The 27277-nt window shown below is 40.5% G+C and overlaps 1 protein-coding gene across 1 annotated transcript in view; it reads left to right on the top strand.

The window, feature by feature from the left end:
- ADAMTS13 (ADAM metallopeptidase with thrombospondin type 1 motif 13) overlaps positions 1–27277 on the top strand; it is a 1149238-nt gene that overhangs the window by 584906 nt on the left and 537055 nt on the right. The window contains exon 14 of the mRNA XM_044058222.1: positions 1601–1727. Coding sequence (XP_043914157.1) covers positions 1601–1727 — 127 coding nt within the window. The remainder of the gene's footprint in view (positions 1–1600; positions 1728–27277) is intronic.

Genomic DNA, 27277 nt, shown 5'->3' with positions numbered 1-27277 from the left:
TGTTTTTTGAGCTTGTAGCTAGCTTGTGTGTGAAAAATATTTTTTATTACCCACTGGAATCACTGAATGGTTGAAAAATGTATTCTTGTGTGCAGAAAAAAACAAGATTTTAGAAGTTTTTTTTTTTATCTGGTTCAATTGCATGGTTGATTATCTGAACAGTTTGATTATCCGAACTACCTTATGTCCCAATTAGTTTGGATAATCGACTCTCTACTGTAATGTGTTTGTGTTGGTAGATTGCAAACACTTGTATTTATTGTACAAGATACTATAGCAATAACCCACGCCTGGGTGTGGGTAATGCTGGATATACCCATGGTTGGTGTGGTTTGGTCACAAGGGCGAAGCCCGAGTGGCCAAACAAAGACAACCGTGGGTAAATCCAGCATTACCCACACCCAGAAGTGGGTTATTGCTATTATACAATGACATTATTTAAAAAAAAAAAAAAACTTACTTTTCTTAAATAATGGCATTGTATAATGCCTCCTTGCTGCCCTTCCGCAGCTGTCTGGTATTCTGCGGCAGTTCTGATGTACTGCGCATGCCTATGCTTACGTAGTACATCAGAGCTGTGGGTGAAAGCAACGGAGAAAGCAAGATCTCCATTGCTTTTTACAAAGTGTCTCGGTATGTTAGAGTTTAACATAGCGAGACAGCTTTAAAAAAAGCAACAGAGAATCTCCGTTGCTTTTTTTAAAGCTGTCTCGCTATGTTAAACTCCTTTAACATAGCGAGACAGTGTCTAAAAAGCAACAGAAACCTTGCGTTCTCCATTGCTGTAAAAAAAACTTATACTAATAGAAAAATTCCGGGCAACCTGATCTTTTTCCATTAGTATAAGTCTGATTTACAACGTGCACGCTGACCAATCAGTGTGCATGTTTTGGAATATTAGTGGGGGGGGGTCGTTGTATAATATCCTTCTACAGATTAGAATCAATGGGGTTATATGCATATGTTCTCTTAAATGTAGCTGTACTGTAGCCATACATCGTCTAGATCTGTTGTAGTGCTTACAATATCACTCAGTAAATGTGTTTTATACTGATGGAATTCTGCAACAGTCACATAGCAAAAACTTTTTGTTCATTCCAGCTGGTATACTCAGAAAGTTTGGCTTTCTTGGCAGTTATAGGCAATCCAGAGAACAAACATTTGTTGAATGTTTGTTGGACATCATCTGACGAAAAAGCACCTGAGTAAACAGCTCAAAACAGCAAAAACTGTTGTTTTGTGTGACAGACCAAGCCCATCATATGACAGAAACACTTACACCCTGTTTTCTAATGTACTTGCTACATCATAGGGGAAAAGTGTTACTCCCTAATGTAATGAATTCAGATAATGGTGCATTAATTGAGTCAGGTTTGATTAATTCAGCTTTACCAAACTATGAATATGGCCACTGTTATCTTGGCAGCTACAAAAGTTTAAGGTGGTGTGTAAAGGAAGCTTACGTTTATATGCCGTTTTCCTTTTCATTATAGATATATCTAACATGATAATGATATTGTGTGTCTTTTCAATGTTCAGTAAAGTATTCCTGTCTTGTGCAGAAATCGTGCTATTATTGTTATTATATATATTGTTTAAGGCCTGTTCGGTTACACAGCTGGATTACATGGCAGAACAATGTGCAGCCACCAATCAACAGCCTTTATTTCTTACTCCAGATGTTCCATCATTTTATCAGTGGACCCCAGCTATTGAACATGCAAAAGGTAAGACATTTGTATCCCAATGACACGTATATTTAGTACATTAGAGACTTTCACAGTCTTAATATACTCTGGTTATGCAGAAAGTAGAAAATAGTTGGACAACATATAATATAGGATGATCCATCATGGGATAATGCAGCTGCTTAGATATAACAGGCTTTACCTAAGTAGGACAACATATAATATATGATGATCCATCACAGGATAATGTAGCTGCTTAGATATAACAGGCTTTACCTAAGTAGGACAACATATAATATAGGATGATCCATCACGGGATAATGTGGCTGCTTAGATATAACAGGATTTACCTAAGTAGACTCGAATCTGCGTGTACACAAAACATTGCGTTATGTTTTACAGATACAGAAGAGTGCTACCATGAAAAAACATTTTCTAGAAATGCATTTCATAATGACTTCACAGAGAAACCAAAAAAGAAAAGCAAGTCAAGACAATTTTACTGGGATGCTAGTGACCACACAAACATTTTTATTTTTCTGCTGAGCGTCGAAGAGTCACTAGCCACCTGAAGAGAGCAAAAAATGAATACACAATTGGGATTTATTGAATGTCTGTAACATGTTGTAATTACTTTAAGAAAGCAAAGAACTGCATATTGTAAATAAAAGATTAGACAAATGCATGCAGGTTAGATAAATAAAGGTATAAGGATAGAGAAGGAGGAGAGGGAAAGCAGTAAAAATAATTACTTATTGAAAGGTAAACTATAGACAGGTTGAAAGGTCAATAGCAAATAAAAGGAAAACAAGTGTAATCGAAATGAAAAAGCACCTAGGCTCCTCCAGCAGACCACCCTGAAACCAAAACAGGGCTGTAAAATTGAGATACTTTCAACAATTCAGTACTTCTGGGAATTTAAATGAAACAAATCACCAATAAAAGCAAAAAAAACAAATTAGTTTAATAAATCTAAGCGCTTTCGCCCTCTAACTGAAGGTATCATCAGAGATAAAAAAAATTGCGTCTTACATGCACCTTTAAATTAATCCATAACAAATCAAAATGTAGAAATAAACAGAACTTGATTGTTAAAAGCTATGGTTCCCTGTAAACATTAGTGCTTCCAAATGGTTGTTTTGTATAACACTGTTTACAGGGAACTGTACCTTTTAACAATTAAGTTCTGTTGATTGTTTCTACATTTTGACCGGTTATGGATTAATTTAAATGTGTATTTAAGACATGATTTTTTTTAAGTTTTTATGTCTGATGATGCCTTTGGTTAAAGATCAAAAGCACTTAGATTTATTAAACAAATTTTTTGCTCTTATTGGCAATTCATTTTATTTCCATTCCTGGAAGTACTGGATTGTCAAAGTTATCTGAATTTTATAGCCCTGTTTTTTTTCAGGAGTGATGGTCTGCTGGAAGAGCTTAGGTGCTTTTTCATTACTGTGTTTCCTTTGTTCTAAGTAACTGTTGTGAGGTTACTTTCTACATAGGTTCCCAAGTCCTGAACTGCTGTATTGATTTTTAGAGATGTGTTATCAGTATGATAGTTGCAGGAGAAGTCACGCTTGCCAAAGGATGCTATTATACATTTTTTGGCACCAGCCATTTGTTTGGGAAAGGCCCTCTTGGAAGATCTTGGTGTCCTCTGAACAAATTAATAATGGTACCTAGTTTACAGCCACTAGCAATCCTTGGTAAGCCATAAGCCCTTAACACTGACTTTGATCTGCAAGAAGTAAATACCAAAGAGAAGGGGTCTAAAAACAGAGGCCTGGGATACATCTATGGTGATAGGTCTTTTGGAGGAGATGGAGCCACTCACCCGAATTTCATGGGTTCTGTTCATGACCAGTTTGCTATTCAGTGGGTTACATAGGGATTGACATTTAGTGGGGAGAGTTTATTAGCAATACCTGAGCATGGAATGGTGTTCAAATCCTTAGTGAGATGTAGATATGTAATGTGTACAGACTTTCCCTCATCCATTGCTTCAGTAACCTTCTTGAAGAAGTTCACCACACTGAGTAGGCAGGATAGGTCCTTGACAAAGCCATACTGGCTTGGATCAAGGGTTTGTAGGTTGCCTATATCCTAGTTTATTATTCCCATGATAATCCTTTCTGTATGGGTGGCCATGGTGGTGCATCGGTTATCATTGTCTCTTCACAGGAAGAGGTTCTCCAGTTTGCTTCTTGGTTGGGGTGTCTACTGTGTGGAGTCTGCATGTCCTCCCTGCATTCATGTGGGTTTCTTCTGGGTACTCTGGTTTCCTCCCACTTTCTAAAGACATGCAGCAAGTGGATTGGACAATCTAAATTGGCCATAGTTGTATGTGGGTGTGCATGTGAATGGTATGGATGAACTACCATGGCAGGTCTAGCCACCCAGTGGTGTAAACCTTGGCTTGAGATGACTGTCACTGTTAAAGTGAAACCCCAACCCAATGTGCAAAAATGGGAAGAAGGGGTAGAAGATGGATGAATGGATCCTTTCTGTAGCCTTACAGATAAGCTCATCAGACTTATGGATCTATAATTTCCTGGGTCAGTTGGCATCCCACCCTTGTGCATATGGGTGGAATTTTTAGTTAAAGCATACTCCCCATTCCATACTTCCAACTTCCCACTCCCTCCTAGGGAAGCTAACCACAGGTTAATTATTGCATCTTACCTTACCTTATCTTTAGGCTAAGCTAGCTTCTTGCTCAGTCAATCTCTTGCTGTTACTGATAGGTTTCTGCAGCTTTAGGTTCTCTTGCTCTAGCCCACTCTGCTTGCCCTTTGGGCTCACTTCGCTCCCCTCACTGCCCCCTAATTCCACCTGCCCCCAGCACTCCTACACTTATAGCCCATATATCCCCACCCCTCCACAACAGCCTGTTACCATCCCTCAGTCATCAGATCCACGCCCACTTCCACATCACAACAACCTCCTCTGTACACCCCACCCACACCATGCAAGGCATACTAGGACTACTACTACTAATGCTCACCATTCTAGCTTACACAACATCCATGCACTCTAATATACCAACAAACACTACCTACCACATAACACACCCACACACAACCTCACACAAATATAGTAATATGCTCTGCACTATTTAACAACAACTCATTACTTAACTTACACAAAACAGCAACCACACAACCTCACAAAAGGCTAACAGTATCCAAATAACACACAGATATAGCCTATGCCATAAAACTCACACTATTCCTCAGAAAATGGCTAATAATCTCAGGGGACATACACCCCAACCCAGGCCAAAGCAACCCAATCCTATCCCAGAAACACAAGTCAGACCTACTTATTATCAATATAAATACACGTAGCTTATCCAACAAACTACATGACTTTCACGCATTCATATCCCACTACTCCCCAGGCATACTAACCGTTACAGAGACCTGGCTAAAACCTCCCAAACAAAATGAAGAAATTCTTCCACCAGGCTATAACATCCTAAGGTAAGCTAGAGGTACCAAAAAGGGAGGTGGAGTTGCAATCATATTTAAAAATACCTCCAACCACTAAAAAAACCCACTTCCCAAATTCCAGAATGCAGAGACATTAGGCTCAGTTATGTCCCTTAAAAACAAAAGGAGACTCAACATCCTCGGTAGTTATATTCCTCCAGGAAATAATTCACCTATAATAGAAGAGATACTACAACGGGCCACAATCAACCTACCCCAAGAAAACATCCTGCTAGGTGACCTAAACTTAGACTGGCTAGCCTGCAACTCCAACAACCCCTCAAACCATATTAACTGATTTGGATTCTCACAACTAATCCAATAATCCACTAGAGTAGACAAAAAATCCAACAGAACCTCCATTCTAGATTGGACACTAGTTAATATCCTCACAGAAAATTATCATGTGGGCTGCTTACCTGATACACTGAGTGACCACTGCCCCACATTCCTCCCTCATAAACTGGCAAAAATACCTAAACCCATGCTATTCAAGGAGACTAGAGACAAGCACAAAGTCAATCCACAAACTCTTAACAGTATGCTCCAGCAGTAGGACTGGACTCCACTAAAAACTCTACCTTTAGATCACGCAGTTGATTTTTTTAATACTACTTTTATGACTATTCTAAATATACTAGCTCCCATCAGGAAACTCAGGACTAAAGTTAACTATGTCCCATGGCTAAATAGGACAACAAAAGCCTTAATAAAAGCCAGAGACAGTGCCTGGAAAAACTGAAAAAAGAATAACACTATCCAAGAGAGACAGAAATATCAAGAACTACAAAATAAGGCCAAAACCTAAACAAAAGTAGATAAAAAGAACTACTTCTTAGACATCCACTCTAGAAACCCCCAAAAGTTCTGGCAGGCCATCAATACACTTCTAAAACTGGGAAAAACCACCACCCCATCTCCCAACAGCAATTCTGATAATGATAGCATAGCTTCAGAATTCAACCATCACTTCACAAAATCTATCCTTGCACTATCTATCCAACTAGCCAACAAGAACACTAAAACCACCCCAACTGTAGAACAAACTAACATACCCACCTTCACACTCTCATCTGTACCAACCTCTTCAGTTAAAAAGCTACTCTCTAAACTAAAACCCGCCACACTCACAGCAGATGGTTTACCCACAAATTTTCTAAAATTACCTGCAGAATCACTAGCCTACCCTGTTTCAATTCTTATAAACTTCTCTATACAAGAAACCTACGTACCCCATCTATGGAAAGTGTCACATATAATTCCTTCACAAAGGCGGAAACTCCTATGAACTATCAAACTACCGCCCAATTGCTATCTTGTCCCCCCTTTCTATGCTTCTGGAGAAATGTATTCACACCCAGGTAATGCACTTCTTATCCTCACAAAACCTCCTCTCCCCCACACAGCATGGTTTCCGCCCAAACCACAGCACAACCACTGCTCTACTCTCCTTTACCAATCAGATTAACCATATAAGAAACAACAACAAATTTGTCTCAGCCATATTCCTAGATCTATCAAAAGCATTTGATATGGTCTCCCATAACCTACTCTTAGACACTCTGTCAACCTCATCCTTCACGCCCTCTACTACTTCATGGTTTAAAAGCTATCTCTGACAGAAAACAATCAGTTAAATGGCAAAGTACACTGTCTCCTCTATTACCAACTACTATAGGCGTCCCACAAGGATCAGTACTGGGTCCTCTACTATTCACCATTTTCACTAACAAACTACATGCTTCCACCCTGCATGCATCACTTATACAGTACGCAGACAACTCCACCCTAATCTGCTCAGCCCCATCCATAACCACTCTTCAAATGCTTAACCAAGAATCCTTCTGCTCCGCGGAACAATGGATTATCGATATCCAACTCATTCTAAACCCCAGCAGGACCAAATTACTCCTTTTTTCCCCCAATAAATCCAAATCCACACCCCCTACCTTCATTATTACCTCCAAAAATGGGACCACAATCTCCTCCTCCCCTCACACTAAGCTGCTCGGGATTGAAATAGATAACAATCTAAACTTTAATGTCCATATCTCACAAATCATCACAAAGGTACATAAGAAACTAGGAACCCTATACAAACACAAACAGTTCCTATTGGACCAAGCTAGAATCTCCTTAGCACAAACCCACCTCTTGTCTCCCCTAATGTATGCATCACCAGTCCTAATTCATATCAGGAAAACAGACCTTAACAGAGTCATGTTACAATAAAATTGCAAAATTCACTAACAACTCCACTTTTAGAAGTCATCACTGTCTTGCCCTGAAGCAACTACAGTGGTTAGAACTCCCTCAGCTAATTAGCTGTCTCCAGTTAGTCCTCACCTTCAACATAATAAGGAACCCTCAGAAAAACCCAGCCCTAAACCAACTTCTAAACCAATATTCTGCAAATTGCCCTCTACGCTCATCCAACAAAACCCCTGCTCTGCATAACCAAAGCCAATAACACTGCAGGGAAAAGTCTGTTCTCCCACACCATTACTAGGAAATGCAATAACCTCCCCCAAAGTATCTCCTTCTGCACCATCCATCTCACTTTTCAAGACATCACTAAAGTCACACCTCTTGCAATCATGGCTCTGTCCCTGTATCACATAAAATCTTTTCTGCTCTCTTCCTAACTTGCCACACCTCATCTCCTCACTGCTTACCTCAGCTAATCTGTACTACTCAAATACTCCCTATCAGGAACTACTATCCTACAAACTATTTCTTACGTTATGACATATCTCCCGAATAGCATTACTTTCCAGATTCCATTCCTTCATTTTTATGCTTTGTAATACCTATACAAAATTCAAAGATTCAGCAATACTACTCTCCTTTGCTTGCTGACTTATCATCTCTCCATTTGGGCCGCAGGGTGATTGACAACATGATAGCGCAGATCTCTTTCTAATCAGTAGAACAAAGCATCACATACCATTTATAAATATGTGTGCAGCTGTGCCTGTTTGCACATTCCACAGAAATGTGGCTCAGATCTCAGAATCTGTGCAACAAGGTACCAGGACTATGTTGTTTAATATTGTAGAGGTGAGAGATGTAGCTACCCTTAGCATCAGAAGCAAAATGTGGTGGAAAAAGATGTATAGGACAGGTCATTGAAAGCTAACAGGAAAACACAAGAAGAAAATGTCGGAGAGTGCAAGGTAGGAGTCAGGAAGGTAGGTAATATCTGTATGTGGGAAAGTGCCCTGTTTTCATATAAAGAGAATAGGGACAATGGATAAAGGATGCAATGGAAAGGAAAAGTGGGAAAGAACAGAGGAAGCTGAAGAGTCTGTGGTATAAACAGACAAGCATGAAGTAGTACAGACAAACAAGGGTGGTTTTGCACACGTGACAGCGGTTTCACGTATACCTGCTGAGTGTAGGTAAATTGTGATGGAGAGGGCGGACAAAGCTTAAGGAATGTAGCATGACAGTTGGAAGGCTGTGACACTAACTAGAGGATAGAATGGGATGCTGACTGCAGGGTCTGCCAGTACAGCCTAAAAGCGATATACGCAGAACTATCCCCAACAGATCATTCCAAGGTGATGGCTAGGAACTGCTCATCCTCTGGTGACCCTATTACTGGGGCCTACTAGGCAAACAAATGCCAGGCAATCAGATCTGCAATTTGATCCAGCAGTTGCACTGCCCATCTAACCTGGATGCACAGCCATCACTCCTTCATGGCCTTTACCAACTGCTGCACCCATGGCCGTGCCAGCTCAGGTGATGAAGCAGGGCTATCCACCTGAGATGAACCTTTACTCCACTTTGGTGAGACTGTACCATCCCTGTCAATAGCCCTAACCTGAGTACAACAGTGACCAGTTGTGTTGGAAGTGCCTAAGTTTTATCTTTCTCTTCCTCTGGACATACATAGTGGAGACACAACAGGAAGTTTGGCATAAGTGTGGCATACTAGATGATGTAATTGAAATACAGTGCACTGTAAATTGTATGACAGTTGCAGCCACATCCTACCACGCTGTCAGTTGTTGCTGCCTCCTACAGCAGCCCACATTCTCTATAATAAGTATGCACGTCTTTACAATGAGTCAGGTGAAAGACAAAGCATTCAGAGCAAAGTAGGACTACAAATCTTCTGCACGATGTCAAAGGCTGGTACTGTTGCTGGCTGTTTTTATGCATTGAGTGTAACAAATCTGCTGGATCAGTAGCAGCAATATATGGTAGACAGACGCTGACCATGTGCTACATGTACCTGGTCTGCTGCATACAGTATATATCACCAGAGAGTACATCATTGACCTACAACTACATCTCTCATACATTTTTAAAGTAAAATAGGTTGTGTGTGCCTACTGTACGCAGCATCACTGATTTATATATTGCAAATGTACTTAATGAAAAATATATCCTGACATAAAAACTAAATCTTATATAGAGGAGACAGACTGCTAAGAAGTGACTTGTTTCTGGCAAACAAGGCATCCTCTGACCTAGTACTGATGTACCTGCTGTACATCAGCAAGTCAAATGGCATCAGAAATGCTCAGTTTAGGGATCTAAATGTCTTCTGCAATAGAACTGTTTGGAGGGACAGATATATCTCACAGAGGATACCGTTACTCTGGAACAGACTCCCCATCCACATAACAAAAAGCTCATCCGTGTCCATATTCAAGCACAGCTTGAATCTATGAATAGGTAATAGAAAATTTACCCCAGGACTATCCCCTGTACCATTATACACAGAAGCTTCTCCTAAATTATTTATCCCATGCATGAGTGCCCTCAAATTATCTGTGGTATAATCTAATTTATTCGCACTAGGGGTGATATATAATTATTTACCATGAGGTGGATAAGGTGAGAGAGGTTAATTCAAGACCAAAAGGAAAATTGTCTAGGCTTAAACTGCCCCTCGGGGTCTAGTACTTAACTATGAATATATGAGCCTATACGTTTGCATGCTGTATCTTGGCATGCAGAAATAACACCTTCACACATACATCCCCAGAAGGCTGCCTTTGTACAAGGTACAACTTGGTGACAGCCTGGTATATAATCAGCATGAAGAAATCTGTCTAAGTAAATGCCTACAGTACATGTCAGGGTTCTGTTGCTGAACCCCTGATTCCCACTCTTAGAGGAGGTCAGGGTGGAGGTGTTTCAAATCATCTTATTTGTTCCTGCACTGCTAAGTGGACCATGGGATGTCTGTGGCCCTTATTAACTGCTAGCTCAGGTCATGACAGGCATCCATTCTTTTTTTTTAATTTACCATCCCAGCAAGTATCCTCTGCTCAAGAGGGAACCTTCGGTTTGTCAGGAGTAGGCATGCCTGCTCGAATGTCCTTCTGAAATGGAAGGAGTTTCAGAAGTTCAGCAGAATGGCAGAAGTGTTTAAAGCAACTCATGTGGTCATGACCCATGAGTAGCAGAGTTTGCAGCCCTGCACTGTTCATCTGCATTTTGCGCAACCATGTACAGTGCCTGTATAAACATTATGATAATGCCACTCGGTGCAATCCTCATATACAAGCATCTCTTATAATATCCTAGTGAGTGAAGCTCAGACACATTTCTGCTACATGCATGTACTTGACTATGTAATGCGTGTTACAGAGTTGCATCACTGGCAAGTGCATCACCATTCATTCACAGTTACAGTGGGAATTGCACAGTACAGTATACTACATTTGGGAATGTATTTTCTGTGCTACTTATTTATCAGGATTTGGCTAGTGAAGTGTCTTCTTTTATTTTGACAATTATACTCACACCTCAGAGCACTGAGAATACTAACCAGTTTTGCCAGGTATATTGGTATGGTTGAACTGTAGTTTATTGTACCTGCCAAAGATAGGTTATGAACAAATCTTACACCACTGCAATTGTTTCTTTGTCACTTGTACAGACAAGGTTATGCTTTTCATTGATTAAATGTATTTTCAAGCCATTCATACAGATACTAGACAAGAAAGGAATAGCTGCCTATATGCTAGGCCTGTCCTATGATTACTTGTAGCTGAGGTGAGATGGCCCAGAACCCCCTGTGTTTCTCTGAATGATCAATCAGATTAGTACTACCTAGAAGAGGTTTGTATATATTGTTCCTAGACATTCTGAGTGTAGGGTAATCCTGTTTGCATGATGCATATTTCTCCTTCATCACCTCAGTCCTGCAACATAGTTTTGCCTCCACTGAAGGGAAAGTTAGTTGGAACAGCAGCATGAACACCTTTGCTGTGCATGTCATGTGGGTGTCCCAGTAGTCTATATTATTAGGTTCACTATGGTGCTCTGTATGTTCACTATTCCCAGATATCAGTGGCAATGGGCATGATACAAGGATGGCTGAGGCTGGGCAAAAAGAGGATGTGAGTGCCACAGGTGCATCTGAAAAATAAAGCCAACAAACATGTCAGGAGTCACAGCCAGGGATAAAAAGTCACTATCTCCACCACACTTGAATAGTGAAGCACCTTCCACAAAGCATAGAGACACAACCAAAAATATTGAGTACATTGTAGTCTAGGTGGGTGTCCAGCATCCCCAAATGGTGACAAACCTCTTATAGATGATGCCCTCATGCATGCTTTGATTCTGTCAGAACAGGCAGGTTCACCTATACACATTGCTTTTCATGTAAGCATACTTACCATAGACCAGTGACACAGGATACATAATGACATCACAGATTCCATTTGGCCCAGAGATTCAGGCAGCACTCAGGATAAATTAACAGACATCTCTGGTAGCACAAAACACTGCAATGAGCACTTAGGTTCATGACCACCAGGGCATTTATAAGCCTTATCAAGCAGTCCAACCCAATTGTGTCCCTATGTATCATGGCCATTTATTAGGAGGGGTATGTTTGTTAGGGAGTTTCTAGAGGATATGTGGGGAGGTGTTAGCTTGGGCATTAATGTCTGTCTCTGTGTATCAGAGACATGGGGGCCAGACTCGGGGTGAATGCCTGATTTCCCAGCCATTGGTCAAGATTACACTTAAATAGGACTAGGGATGAACTCTGCATTTCATGGATGGGAAGCCTGTTCCAGAGCATGGGATCCTCTGAGACATGTATCTGTCTCACCAACATGTCTTATTTATGTCACAAGAAAAGTTTAAATACTCAGGTCGGGTTGTTCTGATGTTGTTCATTTTGTGGATGTGCAAAAGGTCTGTCGGAGATGCATCCAAGGATGCCTTGTATGCCAGTCATAGATCGCTTCTCAGTAACATGTAGGAGACAGAGTTTAGAGACAGGGCATTAAGGTGATCCATACAGGGCAATGGGCTTATATGCTGGATTCCCCTGGGAAGGAACTTTTGTAGGTGTTCCATCTGTTATATATATCTAGTCAGGTACATGCCAAAGGAGGCATTACACTAATGGTGGGTCAGAAAAGGGCCAAATAAAGTGGGACTATGACTTCCTTGGAGCCAAATGCCATGCCCTTTCTTACATGCTGGGTGACATAGAATGATTGTCTTACTACCTTGGCCAAATGTTGGTCAAAGGGCAGATTACTGTCTACATATGTTCCCAGATCCCTGATTACTGGGTCAACTCTTAGGGGTGTCTTATTGATGGAGTAATTAGTTAGGGTGGTAGTTTTCCCAAAAGGGATTTTAATGCATTTCTTGACATTGAGATTTAGTGTGTGACTTTGGCACCAGTCATTTGTCTGTGTTGAGCCCTCTTGTAAGATCTTTGTGATGTAGGGGGAATCTAGGATAGATCCTAATTTGCAGTCATCTGCAAACTTGGTCAGCCAAAGGTCCTTGACATTAGCCTTTACCTCTGAGAAGCAGATACCAAATAAGAGCAGTCCCAGCAAGGAACCTTGAGGTACCCCTGCTGGTGATTGGTCTGTTAGAGGAGGTGGTATCACTAATCCTGACTTCCTTGGTCTTGTTAGTGAGTCATCTGGCAATACAGTGAGTTATGCAGGGGTTTATGCCCAGTTTGGTGAGTTTGTCAACTATACCTGTGTGGGGTGCTGTATCAAATGCCTTAGCTAGGTCCAGGTAGGCATTATGCACTATCCATTTCCTTGGTGATTTTCTCAAAGAAGTCCACAAGGTTTAGTAGGCATGACCTTCCCTTGACAAAGCCATAGTGGGGTTGGATCCAGTGTCTGAACGTTGCCTAAGTCTTTGTTGATCATTTCCATGATAATTCGTTCCATGCCTTTTCATATTAGACAAGTCAAACTAATAGGTCTGTAGTTTCCAGGTTGGTTGATGGTCCACCCTTGTGAAGTGGAATAACCCTTGTAGTCCTCCATTTTCTTGGCACAAAGCCTGTTTTGAGGCTATACTTGAAAAGTAATTCATGTGGTCTAAACAGGTCATGTTTCAAGCTATTTAGAAGGCATCCCAGGATATTGTTGGGACCCTTCAGGCTGTGTTTTTAGCCTTAGTAAGTGCCACTAGGACACATCCCTACCATACCTTTCAACCTCTTAGCTGAAAAAATCTGGACAAAGTCTAACAGAATGGGGTAGAAAGGCTCAAAAGTAGGGACATATTTTAAATATTGTTCTTAAAGACTTGGAAAGTTGCTAGAATAACATAATTTCTCTTAACATGCATTTTTCTGGAGAATATGGAGTCTGAAACACAAATGTATATCATTATTTAGTGACTTCAGTCCTCAGATCATCCCAGTGATTTGTTAGAAAATCACAAATTTTATAAGGAACAGACCAAAAATACGAGGCAAAGATCTGAGTCAAAGTTCTGTGAAAATCTGTACAGTTAAGAGGTATGGTCCCTGCTAATAGTTGGGGTTATGCTAATAGGCATTTCATGGGGGGAGGTGGGGGGTGAAGTTAGAGCTGAATTTGTCAGCCAGTAAATTCAATGTGTCACTCTGCTTGCTGAAGCAGCATCACAGACCACCAGTTCAGCACCCTGATCTGTGCTGTCTTTGAGGTTTTGGACATAGCTGTACTCTAGGCCTTGTGGATGTCTTTAGTCTGTGAGGCTATCTTGACCTTGTAATTGGCCTTGTTGGGCTTAATTAGTCCTCTTAGTTTTCCATTTAGTTTAATTGGGGAGCCCCTGTCATTGTTGGAGCTGTTCTTCCTGATTTCAGCCATGATTTTTTCCATTTTTTGTTGTTGTTGTTGTCTTTCGGCTTTTCCCGGTAAGGGGTCGCCACAGCCAAACTCCGGTCCTCTAATGATTGGCAGTAGATTTTCATGAATGTCGAGGTGCCAGCTCGATGTTCAACCTTCAATGAAGGCACGCCCATTTACGCATGTCTTTCGAACGCCCACCCAACCATGGGGAGGACATGCAGACTCCACACAGAAGGCACTCCCCACACTCCGGCCGAGAATCGAACGGGAGAACCTCTTGCTGTGAGGCAACAATGCTTTTCCATTTGTTATAAACCCTATTAAGGTTAGGATTCCACTAGCATGTATTGCTTTTAGAGTTTGTTTTGGGTTTATGTACAAAGGTATGACAGCATCTATATAGCCATTTACATGGTTGTACAGGGTCTCTGTGAACAACTCTGCATAGGTTGCTGTGAAATCAGTGTTGGGAAGGCCATTGAATTTTGACAAACTACAACTGTTACAGGGTTTGTTGGGGTTACAGAGTTGATTGTTATTTCAGTGAAGACAACTTTGTGGTCCAACCTCACAATGACATTGGGAGATTGCAGTGCTCTCCCATATTTGTGAGTAGCAGGTCCAGTGTGTTTGAACCTGTAGTGGATGTGCACACTATCTGGTCAAATATATTTGTGTTAATAAAGTCTAGAAAATATTTTGTGCCTGCAAGTATGAGGCAGTGTATGTTTCCCAGTCTATAGAGGGATAAAGTCTCCCATGAATAGGGACTTTGGTTTAATGGTAAGTGTCTCCATTAGATCTAGGTATGAGCCTTGGAATTCTAGAGAAATAGGGGGTGACCTGTAGCTTGCTAGGGTATAGTATGGAACTTTGTTTATGATGATTTGCACGTGGATAATTTTCAGGGCATTGTACTGTTTAACCAATGTAGAGTAATGTGTGTTGCTAATATAGAATGAGAGTCCTCCACCTTTTATCTCTGTCTGTACAGCTGATGGTCTAAATGAGTGGAAGGCATTGAAACCTTACACTGCCAGAGTACTTTCTGTGGATTTAAACCATGTAACAGCACAGATGTCTGTATTCCCCAGAGTGAGGAGAGCTTATAGGCTGTTGAGTTTCGTGCACTTCTGTGCATGGGCCTGCCAATGGCATCAGGACAGGCTACACTGCCAGATTCTCAGTGGAAAGGGTAGGGTATGTGCCTATAGTGGACCTATGCCAGGCCTTTTCAGGGTTCACACACAGCAATATTGACACAAGTTGTCAAATGCCCTATCACTTCTTGTTATGGGCAGGCAGAAGGCTCAACATCCAGGTTCAGGTCATGCAGTGGCACTCCATCTCTGTCAAATGAGGTTACAAGCCATGTCACCTACAAACTACATCCAATTCAGCAAGTGATACCCTATCTCTGTCACAGAAAGTCACAAGCCCTGGCATGCATTGTTAACAAACTGCATCCTGATCAGGGTCAAGCAGTGGCATCCCATCACTGTCATAGGAGGTCATAAGTCCTGACACACCTCACAAGCAAACATTATCCAGGTTGTACAGTGGCACCCCATTCCTATCCTAGGAGGACTTGAACTCTGGAACCCCTCAAGGTCCATAGACCTAGGCTACTGTGGCCTCTGTCCTCACCTGCATGACATGTTTTCCCCATACCATGCTGTGTCTCACTCAATTTGTTTTGACAGTCTTCTGTCAGTGTCACCTTTCACTTGTGCAAATGATGATGACTTTTACCCCCAATGTCCTCCATCCTATATTGTACAGAAGTAATGACTGATGCATAGTGTGACCAGACCACGCACTGACAAGCATTGCCTGACTGTAACACTGCATGCATCATGTTTAGTCTCTATGATATTGTCACTTTATAAATGGCATAGCCCATAGGTGTTGACCAGATGTTGCCACTTCGCCAGTGCTGCCATGTACTATGCCCATTAGTGACTACTGGTGGCTCTCCCTAAACATGCATCATCTTGTTTCTCCTCCATGTCCCCGGCTGTTCTTCCTGTTGCTGTGGTGTCAAGGAGAAGTCCTAACACAGACATGTCACTTGGCTGACTAGCTTGTTTCTGCTTGCTCATCTTGTACAGCATAGCAAGAACAATAAGCAACTTCCTGGCAGCCTCAGGAAAGTATTTTATTGCCTCACCAGATGTGTGAATGCAGTGGAAGCATGTCTTCAACACACTAAAGACACACTCCAGGACATTTTTTCCCAGCATGGGCAGTGTTATATGACATTCAGCCACAGATGTGGGATGCTAGACAAGAGCTAGGGGTCAGATATCCAGCATCAAATGCAACATACAACAAACAATTTTTCGGAGCGGGGGGGGTAGCATTATTATATGCAGCATTTCTGTATCATTAAAGTTGTATTATGCATAATTAACCAGCATTTACCAACCAGATGGTATTGGGAAAGTCAGCCCACTGGAAATAACAGTACAAGTTACACAGGAGCCGAATATAGGAATTATGGGAACTGCCAAGGTGACACACATAGACATACAGACAAAGACAGATAGACACATATATCAGAGATAATCCCCTCTCCAATAAATGCCACCTAGTAGTTCAGAAAAAAGTAGTCCTTCCTGCTAAAATGCGTGTGTGATTGCGGGCCAGATAGAAATTGAAATGCCGCATGTATGTAATCTATGGCTCCCAGTACACTAAAAAGGCATGTAATATTATAAAAGCCATACGTAAGGCTGCTTCTCTCTTCTTCTGTTTTGGGGAGCCAGATATGCTTATCAGCATGCAGTAGCATATAACGTAGAGAGCTTCCTAAGTATTGATGAGGCAGATGTCTGCAGCATACCTAAAGTGCCCTCAGTGGGATGTTGAAAGACATCAGTAAGTTAAATTGCAGCATATTCCTTGGTCTTCACAGATATGGGAAGACCATGCATTCCACTGGATTAAGCAAGTGATTGCCTAGTACTAGTATGTACCTGTGAACCTATTTGTATCAGATTCCTTATATGTCCTGAGCTACACAGAAGTAGCCACTGATCTACTGCTCAGTCAAGTTATGGTGTATTAGCTGCTCTCTGAGCCTTTGTCATTGCTGCAGTCTGCCATTATGAGCTACTGGACTAGCAGCAGCTATAGAAAGAGCAGGCAACTGCTGCTGAGCACAGGCTTGTCCCACTCCTACCATTTCCCCATTAAACAACACAGAAAGTTTCCTTGTATCGTGCATCTGTATAAAGTCACACAGCAAGAAGCTCAAGGTGCTGCACATATGATTGTGACTCATGGCATTCTGTTCTTTGTTTACACTTGCATGTCATTACTGTCTCATTCTGTATGATTTCATTTACATCTCTTTCTAGACTCATTTGCATATCAAGTATAAAACACAGCTCAGGTCACTGTGCTGCTGTGTGACTTGTGCCCCTGAATCAACCACACCTTGCACATCACCAATAACTGCACAAATCTGTTTATAAATGACTTGTGCCCTATTAATTCTCAGCTCTGATTAATATCAATTCAGTACAAATCTTTATTGCTTCAGCCATTGGTTATTATAATCATCAATTATTTAAAAGTTAAAACATCTCTTGATAACCTCATTTTACATTTAAATATCTTACATTAAGAAGTAAAATATGTCTGAGTCTGTCTTCTTCCTGTATTTCTTTCTAGCAGCTTAGACACCTGTATGACATAATAACAGTTACTTTTCATTGTTCATAGGATCATAGGAAGTTACTAGGCTAATGGCCCTAGGGCCCTTACAAGCCTAGCCAAGTTCTACACTTATTTCCATGATCAGCACCTATTGCCCTTGTCCAAGAGGGGCACAGGTGGAACCCCCAGGGTGAATTTAAGGTTACCCATCCAGTCGTCCAGATTGCTTCTGAAGAGGGCCAATGAGGTGCTCTGTTTGACATGAAGTGGGATTCTGTTCAAAAGATGTGGTGACCTCTAGGAGACAAATCTGTCCCTCCAGCAGATACTATTAATTTCACATACCAGGTTAAGGTCTTCAGCATGAGTAACCCGTGTACCATATGACTTGCAGATATGTAGCATTTCCAATAAAACAGGGTCAGAGATTGCCTTACATGCAAGGCAGAGATCGCCTCTGCGTAGTCTGTATGAAATAGAATAATGTGGCAGTGATTTCAGATGATCCATATAGGACAGATGCTGAAGACCTTGAATTTTCCTTGTGAGGAACCTTGTGGTCTCTCCAATTTCTGCATGTGCTTGGAAAGGTACCCACCAAAAGGGGCATTGTACTCAGTTATTGGCCTGATGACGGAAGGGTACAGGGAGATTATAACTTCTTGTTTTCTGGAGGCAATGCACTTATTTATCAGATAAGCAATATAGAATTCCCTTCTTACCACTGTGGAGACATGGTGATCAAAGGTAAGGTTGCTGTCAACCTTTGTGCCCAGCCCTTTCACTACTGAGTGCGTATTTAGGGTGTTGGTATTGCTGTGGTAGTTAGCAGGAACATCATTCTTACTGAAAGGGATGATAATACTTTTTTGCATTAAGTTTAATGGCATGTCTTTGGCATCAATTTTCTGTTTGTGTAAGACCCTCTTGTAGGATGTTGACATCATTTGGAGATTCTATGACCATTCCCAGTTTGCAGTCATCAGCAAACTTTGTCAGCCACAGACCTTTAGTTTTTCATTGTACTTTAAAGAAATGGATTCCAAACAGTAGAGGTCCCAGGACTGTTCCCTGTGAAATACCACTGGTTACAGGTCTGCTGTTGGAGGTAGATTCCCCTATTTTGACTATAAGTGTTTTATCAGTGAGACAGTTAGTGACCCATCTAATGATATAAGGTTTGATACATTGTTGGGTGAGTTTCTCAATGATGGCTGAGTGGGGGAGGTGTCAAAGCCTTGGCTAAGTCTAGGTAGGCTGTATGCACAGATTTCCTCTCTTCCAGGGCCTTGGTGACTGTCTCGAAAAGTCCACCAGGTTTAACAGGCATGATCTCCCTTTGGCAAATCCAAATAGAGTAGGGTCAAGTGTTTGGAGATTACCTATATCTGTTTTGATAAGGTCCATGATGATTCGCTCCATGGCCTTTCAGATAAGGCTAATCAGACTAATAGGTCTATAGTTCCCGGGATCAGTGGAAACACCACCTTTGTGCAAGGAAATAACAGTGGCCATTTTATATTCAGCTGGGACGAAGCTATAGCTTATACTGTGATTGAAAAGAGTACCCAATGATGTTGTTAATTCTTGTTGGAGTCCATGTAGGACAAAGCCTGAGATGTTATCAGGTCCCACAGATGCTGTGTTTTTGGCCTTAGAGAGGGCTTTTATGACCTGCTCTTTAGAGGTACAAGGTAGGGGACAGGTGGTAGGGATGTCATGGCATACGTGTGGCAGGGACAGTGGAGTGAAGTTTTCACAGAACCTGTTGGACAAAAGATTAGCTGTGTTCACAAGTTCAGTATATGTGGTATCGTTAACTACCAGTTCGGCACAGATCTGGACCTTTCCTTCTAAGTTACAGATGTAACTAAAGAACACCTTATGGCTGTCCTTAATTGAGAAAAGCTAATTTGGATTTGTAGTTTGTTTCGGAGGACTTCACAAGAAGTCTTATTTGCTTGTTTAAGCTGAGGAGGGAGTGTTTCCAGTTGAGGGATCACTCCCTCTTACTCTTAGGTAGCAATTTTTCTTCTTATTGTACAGCCTGTTAATTGCAGCTATCCACCAGGCAGGTTTGCTCTTCCTTGAGGAGCTTTTTTTGGTCCTATCAGGTACAGCTGAGTCAAAGCCATTGCATAGGTGTTTGTGTAAAGCACTGGTGTTGAACTCAGCATAGTTACCAGTTCCATCTGGGGTGGGAGGTGCAGTGAAGCTATTTTTACCATTCCGTAAGAGGTTGTAATCTGATTTGGAGATGTTTTTTAGATTAGTTGCTACTGGGGAGGGTCAGGTGTAACAGTTATTTCGAATGAGACTGATTTGCGGTCAAATCTCACCATGGAAGACCTCACAGTGGGGGTGTTACAATGGTCCCCCATATTGGTAAGCACCAGATCCAGGATGTTGGCACCCCTTATGGGGGTGTCAACCAGCTGGTCCAGGCAACAGAGTTAAAGAAGTTGAGGAGCCTTTGGGCAAGTGAGTTTGAGCACGAGTAATTTACCCAGTCAATGGATGGGTAGTTAAAGTCACACAAAACTACTATGTTCGGGCACATCTTGATAGACTCATGTAGATCCAAATAGGAAGAGTGGGTGCCCTGATTCATGGAGGGGGGTCCTATAGCTGGCAATGACTTGAATAGGTGTCCTACCATCAGTTAATTGCACCTGAAGTATCTCCAGGGAATCATACTGTTTAACCAATCTGGAGGTGTAGTTATCTTTAATAAATATTGATACACTGCCTCCTTTAGTTTTCACACCTTCAGCTTGTGGTATAAATGTGTGGAAGAAGGTTTAGCCTGGCATAGCTGGGGTGCTCTCCAGAGCCTTGAACCAGGCCTCCGTGACTGCGCAAATATCTACATCTTCCAAGGTGAGGACTGCTTTCCTTGAGTGCAATTTCATGTTAAGACTCCTAGTGTTTAGCAGCATAACCTTGAGATTGTTTTTAGATGGAGTTTTTATGTTGGGAATTTTGTCCTTGATGCACTGCCTAAACAGGCACTATGGTGGTGGCAAGAGCCTTAGCCAGTAACCGAAATTCCATGGGTGACAGATAAAGGCCATCTCTAACAAAGCACTGAGGTCTGTTGATCATGTCATCCCAGGATGACAAATAATGGATCCCCTTAGAATGACACCAGAAACTAAGCCAATTATTGAAGTCAATCATTTTCTGTTTGCATTGAGGCATCATCCTATGTGAAGGTAAAATGCTGATTAAGGCTAGGGACATACCTGCCTGAGACACATGGTCCAAGAGCTCAATCATCTCCAGAGAGGTACGTCTCAAGTCTTTCACACCAACATGGTCTATGACGGAGTCATAACAGTAGCTGTTGTTAACAGACTTGAACTCATGTGTGTTATGGTGGATCCTGACACCTAACAGACAGCTGACTGTAAACTTTTTCTTATCCAGCCTGGTGAGAGGGACATCTGTGTGTCTCACGATGAAATCACTTATGACTAATATGTTTGGGTTTGTGTTTTGCCTTAAGGGCTTGACAGGTGAGACACTGGTGCATGAGCTATTATGTGTATTGTGTTCTTCAGAGGAATTATTATGTGTAGCATGCTTGTGTTCGGGAGGTCTCTGATGTTTACGTATGTTTCTGGTGAGGACCTCTGCATATGTAGGTATATGTGATGTGGGTTTGGGTGAAGTAGGAGGTGAGGTGTGCATGCAGACAACCTGCCCATTGTCATATGTACTAACAGGTGTGAGAGAGAGCATGGATTCAAGGTTCTTAATATAGCTACATCCTCACATGTTGAGGTTGTGTGGACTAGGAGTAGAAGGTTGTTGGTGAACATGAGGCAGTTGCCACACTGCCTCAGGATGCCTATGTCAACCAAGCTGCCTGGAGAAACTGTGGGAAATTGTCCATCCATTGTGCTAGGTAAATTTATATGGTCAGGAAAAGATTTTGCACTTAGGAATGGCTAGTGAGTGAGAGGTATGTTGGTACCTCTGAGGCTAGGCTTAGTGGAACACCTGACAGTAGAGCAGAGCATGTAAAACCTCTGGAGGACCACAAGCAAAGCGCTAAGGGAAAATATGACAAGCAAAACATATGGTAACCACTGCTACATGACAGTACACAATGGTGCACAACTTGCAAACAAGCACAAATGCTGGGATAAAATAAATTAAGAAACTAGAAATAATGCTTTTAACTGAAACTAGCCAGTAAGCATGTTCTGTCTCTCTGAGCTCTAGTCAAATCACCCTCGAATAGATGGGACCTAGACAGCACTCTCCAACAACAAGGTTGCAGAAGGGCCTTCACCAACAAAGATGGCTTGAATTTGATGCTCAGAAGTTATAAAATAGACCCAGAAACAGAAAACCTGGAAATGGACTATGCTACAGCTAAACTAGTACAGTATACAGTAAAATGTGGCAAAAACAGTTCAGACAATTCAAACAGACAGTAGAATGCAAATACAAATTAAAAGTGCAATATAAGAGCAGAAACAAGCACTTATAGTTAGTTGGAAGCAACAGATGCCTCAAATTTTTCAGTATCTCAGTGAAGAGCTGGTTTTAGTGCTCAAGTGATACCAAACAGTCTAAATTCAGCAAGTCTGAATCTGACCTGTGCTAAAAAATGCAGAAGTACTAGAAATTAAAAATGCATAAAATCACAGTCAAAACAGCAAAAAGTTTAAATAAAACAATTTACCAACTATTCCCAGCTTAGAAGGGTGTAGGCCACACTCTCCTGCCAGATCAGTCTAGACCACAACCCTCCTAATGTAAAGTAAGTGGTTTGGAGCCCAAGTGCTTAACCCAAAACTAATAATACTTTCAGAATAACAGACAAAATGAGCCTTCAACCAGCAGTTCCCAGCTTGGAAGGGTATAGGCTATCCTCTCCTGCCACAAGAGTTTAGACCACAAGTCTTCCTAATGTAAAATAAGTGGTTTAGGCCCAAAGTGCTAAACCAAAACAAAGACACTTAGAACAGCAGACACAGTAAGCCTTCACCCAGCAAATCCCAGCTCAAAATGGCAGAGGCTGCCCTCTCCTCCCACAAGAGTGTAGACCACAAACCTTCTGAAGCCCAAGTCCATAAACCAAAACTAAGAGGCTTATTTAATCAGACTACCAACAAGCAATAAGTTTAGCATGATATTACAAGACCAATGTAATAGGCTTCTAGTGAACATGACTCACAATGGCATTTGAGCTTTTACATAACTTTTTTGCAATTACATTTTATAGTGAAATGTTCATTAATATTTCTTCCTTGATGCCATCAGTTGCTTTCCTATATCCTTGTATAAAATGTCTCTCAAATAACTGAATTCTTAAAGATTTATAGCATAAAATGGCTTTATGATCTGAGGAAGATCTTATTTGCTACTGTTGTCACAGAGACATTATGCATTTTGTGCTAACTTTTTATTCCTATGATTAAGAATGCTGTTGAGTTGACTTTCAGACTTGTATTTTGTGTGTGTGTGTGTGTGTGTGTGTGTGTGTGTGTGTGTGTGTGTGTGTGTGTGTGTGTGTGTGTGTGTACGTGCACGCAAGCATTTATATATACTTGAATATACTTATACACTGTTTTCTATTCTTGGACCTCAGACATTCTTGGGCCCTCATAGACGATCAGCTTTTACCCTGATGAAGCTGCATTTTAAACTGATGAGTAATGTGGGTGGTATACTTTCCTTCTGTACCACAACATAGTCAGCCATCCCTCCATAGCCATCCCTTCTGCAACTGTCTTCCATAATTAATGTTCCTACTCAACCTACTACAAATTCATCCAGTCATACTGATCAAACTAATCAATGACAACTCAAAAATACTTAATTGCCTAACTGACTGCATGGCCTCTTATCATAATTCATCTCACTGTACTACTACAATCACATGGCAATACCATTTCATCACATAGAACGTCATTATAAAACTACAAAAACCCAAGCCACACTTTGCCAAAGATTATACATAGAAAGCAGTTATAATCTATTCCAGCTATATAGAACTATCGTAAACTAAACTCAAGTATGTGCTATTTCCTAGCATAAATAAACTCTGGTATATGTTGTCTCCCACTATCACAAAATAAATATTTGCCTTATTTATTATAAAGTTTAAAACAGAAGGTCATCAAATATCACTTATTACTAGTTATTACTACCTATAAATCTCCTTAGTGGTGATATAGAAACGTACCAGGCCAGGACCTATATATTATAACAACAACTGCTATTGTGCTGGCCTGAAAATACTAGATGTATCTGCAATATATTATGTGGCCTACATAGCTAGATAGCATAGCAGAAATTAAATATGTTAATAACAGAAACTTGAATTAAATCTGATGTTTTAGATGAGCAAATGTTGTCGCCTGGATTTGATATGCACTACATAGATCATACAGTCATATGAAATATAGGTATAGCAATATTATTCTCTAACCAAATAAAAGCAACCAAAAGTAAAGTAACAATACCCTTATTTGATGAATCCAGACTTATACTGACAATGATTTAGTGAAATCAACACAATTTCATACACATAGCTCTTGTATACATCCCACCAACCAATTTCCCATATTTTGTCAACATACTCAGAAACATTATATCTTGGCTTACCAACAACTTACAAAATGAAATTATTATCCTAAGATGTCTTAAACAACTAATTAGCCAGATCACAAGAACTGATGGACTAACAGTTAAATAGAGAATCCATGATTGGATTCCTACATCAAAACCACGACATATAAACAAGCAGGAGTACACTCAGCTTAAACTACAAAAAATCTTACTTTCATTCATACAAACACACTAAGGTGAATAAAAGTATATCTTGCAACTAAATACACTTAAATTCAAAAGCTCTTTATTCACATCTACTCTGAGCCAATGCAACTGGACTCTGCTAAAGAACTGCCTCTGAGTGATGCAGTTAACTAATTCAACGACACATTCCTCACCATACTAAATACCCTTATTCTCATCCACAAAAAGAGTGTTAAGCATAACATAGCACCCTGGCTGTCAAAAGTCACGAAATAAAAAAATATATATCTTTAAAAGAAAAAGCATGGCGAAAATAGGAGAAAACTCGTAGACATCTGGTAGCCTCCATGTTTACAAAACCCTCAGAATGACAGTTAAAAAAAACAGTTCATGCAAGCAAAAAATTCGCTGCAGCAATTTATAATTCAACACTCAAAATAATCTAAAAAGCTTTTGGAAGAATGTAACCTACTATGTCCAGAAAAAAAAGCTCTACAAAATTTCTCACACAAGAAAACAACTACACCATTACCTGCTTAAGAAATATGCATTACATAGAATCTGCGTCTACTAAAACATTTTCACCCACCCCTTATGCAAATGGTCCCCACAAAGACCCCACCTATGACAACTTTACAGTACAAACTCTGCTTGTTCACATAAATAAACACAGCTTAAGTTTAAGCTAACTTCATCTGCTCCTGACAGTCTACCTGGATGCTACCTAAAGCTAGCATCTGATACCGCCACATGCCCTGTAGTGATCCTGCTAAATAGATCCATAACTGACAACAGTATCAAACAATATGGAAACAAACCTACAATACACATATTCTCAAACCAGGAATATGACTTGACATCTCATATTTCAGACCTATGCCATATTATGTCTCATATCAAAAATGCTACAAAAACCTGGGCAAACTCAACTCCTCAACGGCATAAAACAAACAACCTCGGGGCAGTAGCGTTGTTACCTCACAGCAAGAGGTTCACTGGTTTGATTCTCAACTAGGGTGCCTTCTGTGTGGAGTCTGCTTGTCCTCCCTGTGTTCGTGTGGGTTTCCTCCGGGTGCTCCGGTTTCCTCCCACATTCAAAGACATGCATCTGGAGTGTTTCTCCGCGGGTCTCCACTGAAAATTGGCTTTGTTCCAAGTTGAACTTTCCCAGTTGACAAATGTTAAAAAAAAAAACACCCACTCTCTCCCACTCAGCACAAATGTTGTCCTGGATCTAACAGTGAAACTGATCTGCTAATATTCCTGGATTTCATAAATCACCAAATAAATCAAGGAAACCTAGTAGTATCCATATCTCTAGACATATCTAAGGCATTTAACCCAGTATCATACATCAAGTAATTACAGAAAGACTAGTAAATAAACTACATCCTAGATAGGTAGTTACTTAAAGAAATAGGTTACAGACAGCAAAAATGACAATATACAAACTGCTTTTTTCAACCTATCAGGAAGGCATCCCACAAGGAACTGTTCTGGGACCACTTCTGTTCAACATTTTTATCAGTGACATGTACAAAAGCATGCCCAACTCTTCCTTTGTGCAATAAGCATGTGACTCCATTGTCTTCTGCACAGGCTTAGGTTAACTGTAACTAGACATACAACAGGCCTTTGTCAACATTGAATAATACCATGCTAACTTCCAAATAAAAAATAAATAAATGAAAATAAATAAAACTTATTTTCCATATTTTTCTACCCACATCATTACAGTACCATCCTAGAATTTTCAACATTAGCTCTCCTACACAAACCACTATAGAACAAGTAACACACACAAAACTATCGGACGTTGTCATAGACCAACAACTAAAATTCAATCAACACATATATTACTCAGTAAGTAAAACCTACAAAAAGCTTGGGATGCTGTGCAAAGTGAAAACATACTTATCAGTGTATGCTTGAACCACTGCAGCAAAAACTCTCTTACTTTCAACTCTCATTTATGCAGCAGCAATATTAATTAACATACATAACCCCCCCAAGCTGCTAAACTAGAACAAACCTATAACAAAACAGCCAATTTCCTATATAGTTCACACAACCAGCTAATAAGAAAACATTATCCAACACAATTTTAGTAATGATGCAGTGCAAAATGTATTTATTTTATACTGAATTAAATTGATTTCTGCTTGTAAGCACTTCTACTGGTGTCATTTAGCAGAGCTGTCAGCTGGATCATACTAATTTGTCCATGTTCAAAACCTTTCATGTTGTCTTCAATGTAAATATGTGCATACTAATCATTTGAATCTCTATCTAATATAATGGTTATGTTTTCTCAGTTTGGAGATTTTCACCTCAGGCCACAGCTGACAGAGGGCCCTTTCTTATATCCTTAACTGTCCATTTTGTGCATTAATTCCATGTATCTGAACTCCATATGACAAAATGGTGTATATCACCAATTTTATAGTCATAAATAGCTGACTCAGCTAATAGTTTTTTACAAGCACGATGAAAACGCTATACAGCATTACTAGATTTTCAGTCGTAGCTTTTATTTACTGCAGGTATTTGTCAATTTTTTATAATTTAGTCTAAA

Source organism: Protopterus annectens, chromosome 16.part0, assembly GCF_019279795.1.
Source record: "Protopterus annectens isolate FY-2018-M chromosome 16.part0, PAN1.0, whole genome shotgun sequence".
NCBI lineage: Eukaryota > Metazoa > Chordata > Ceratodontiformes > Protopteridae > Protopterus > Protopterus annectens.
This window is presented reverse-complemented; position numbering and strand designations above follow the sequence as displayed.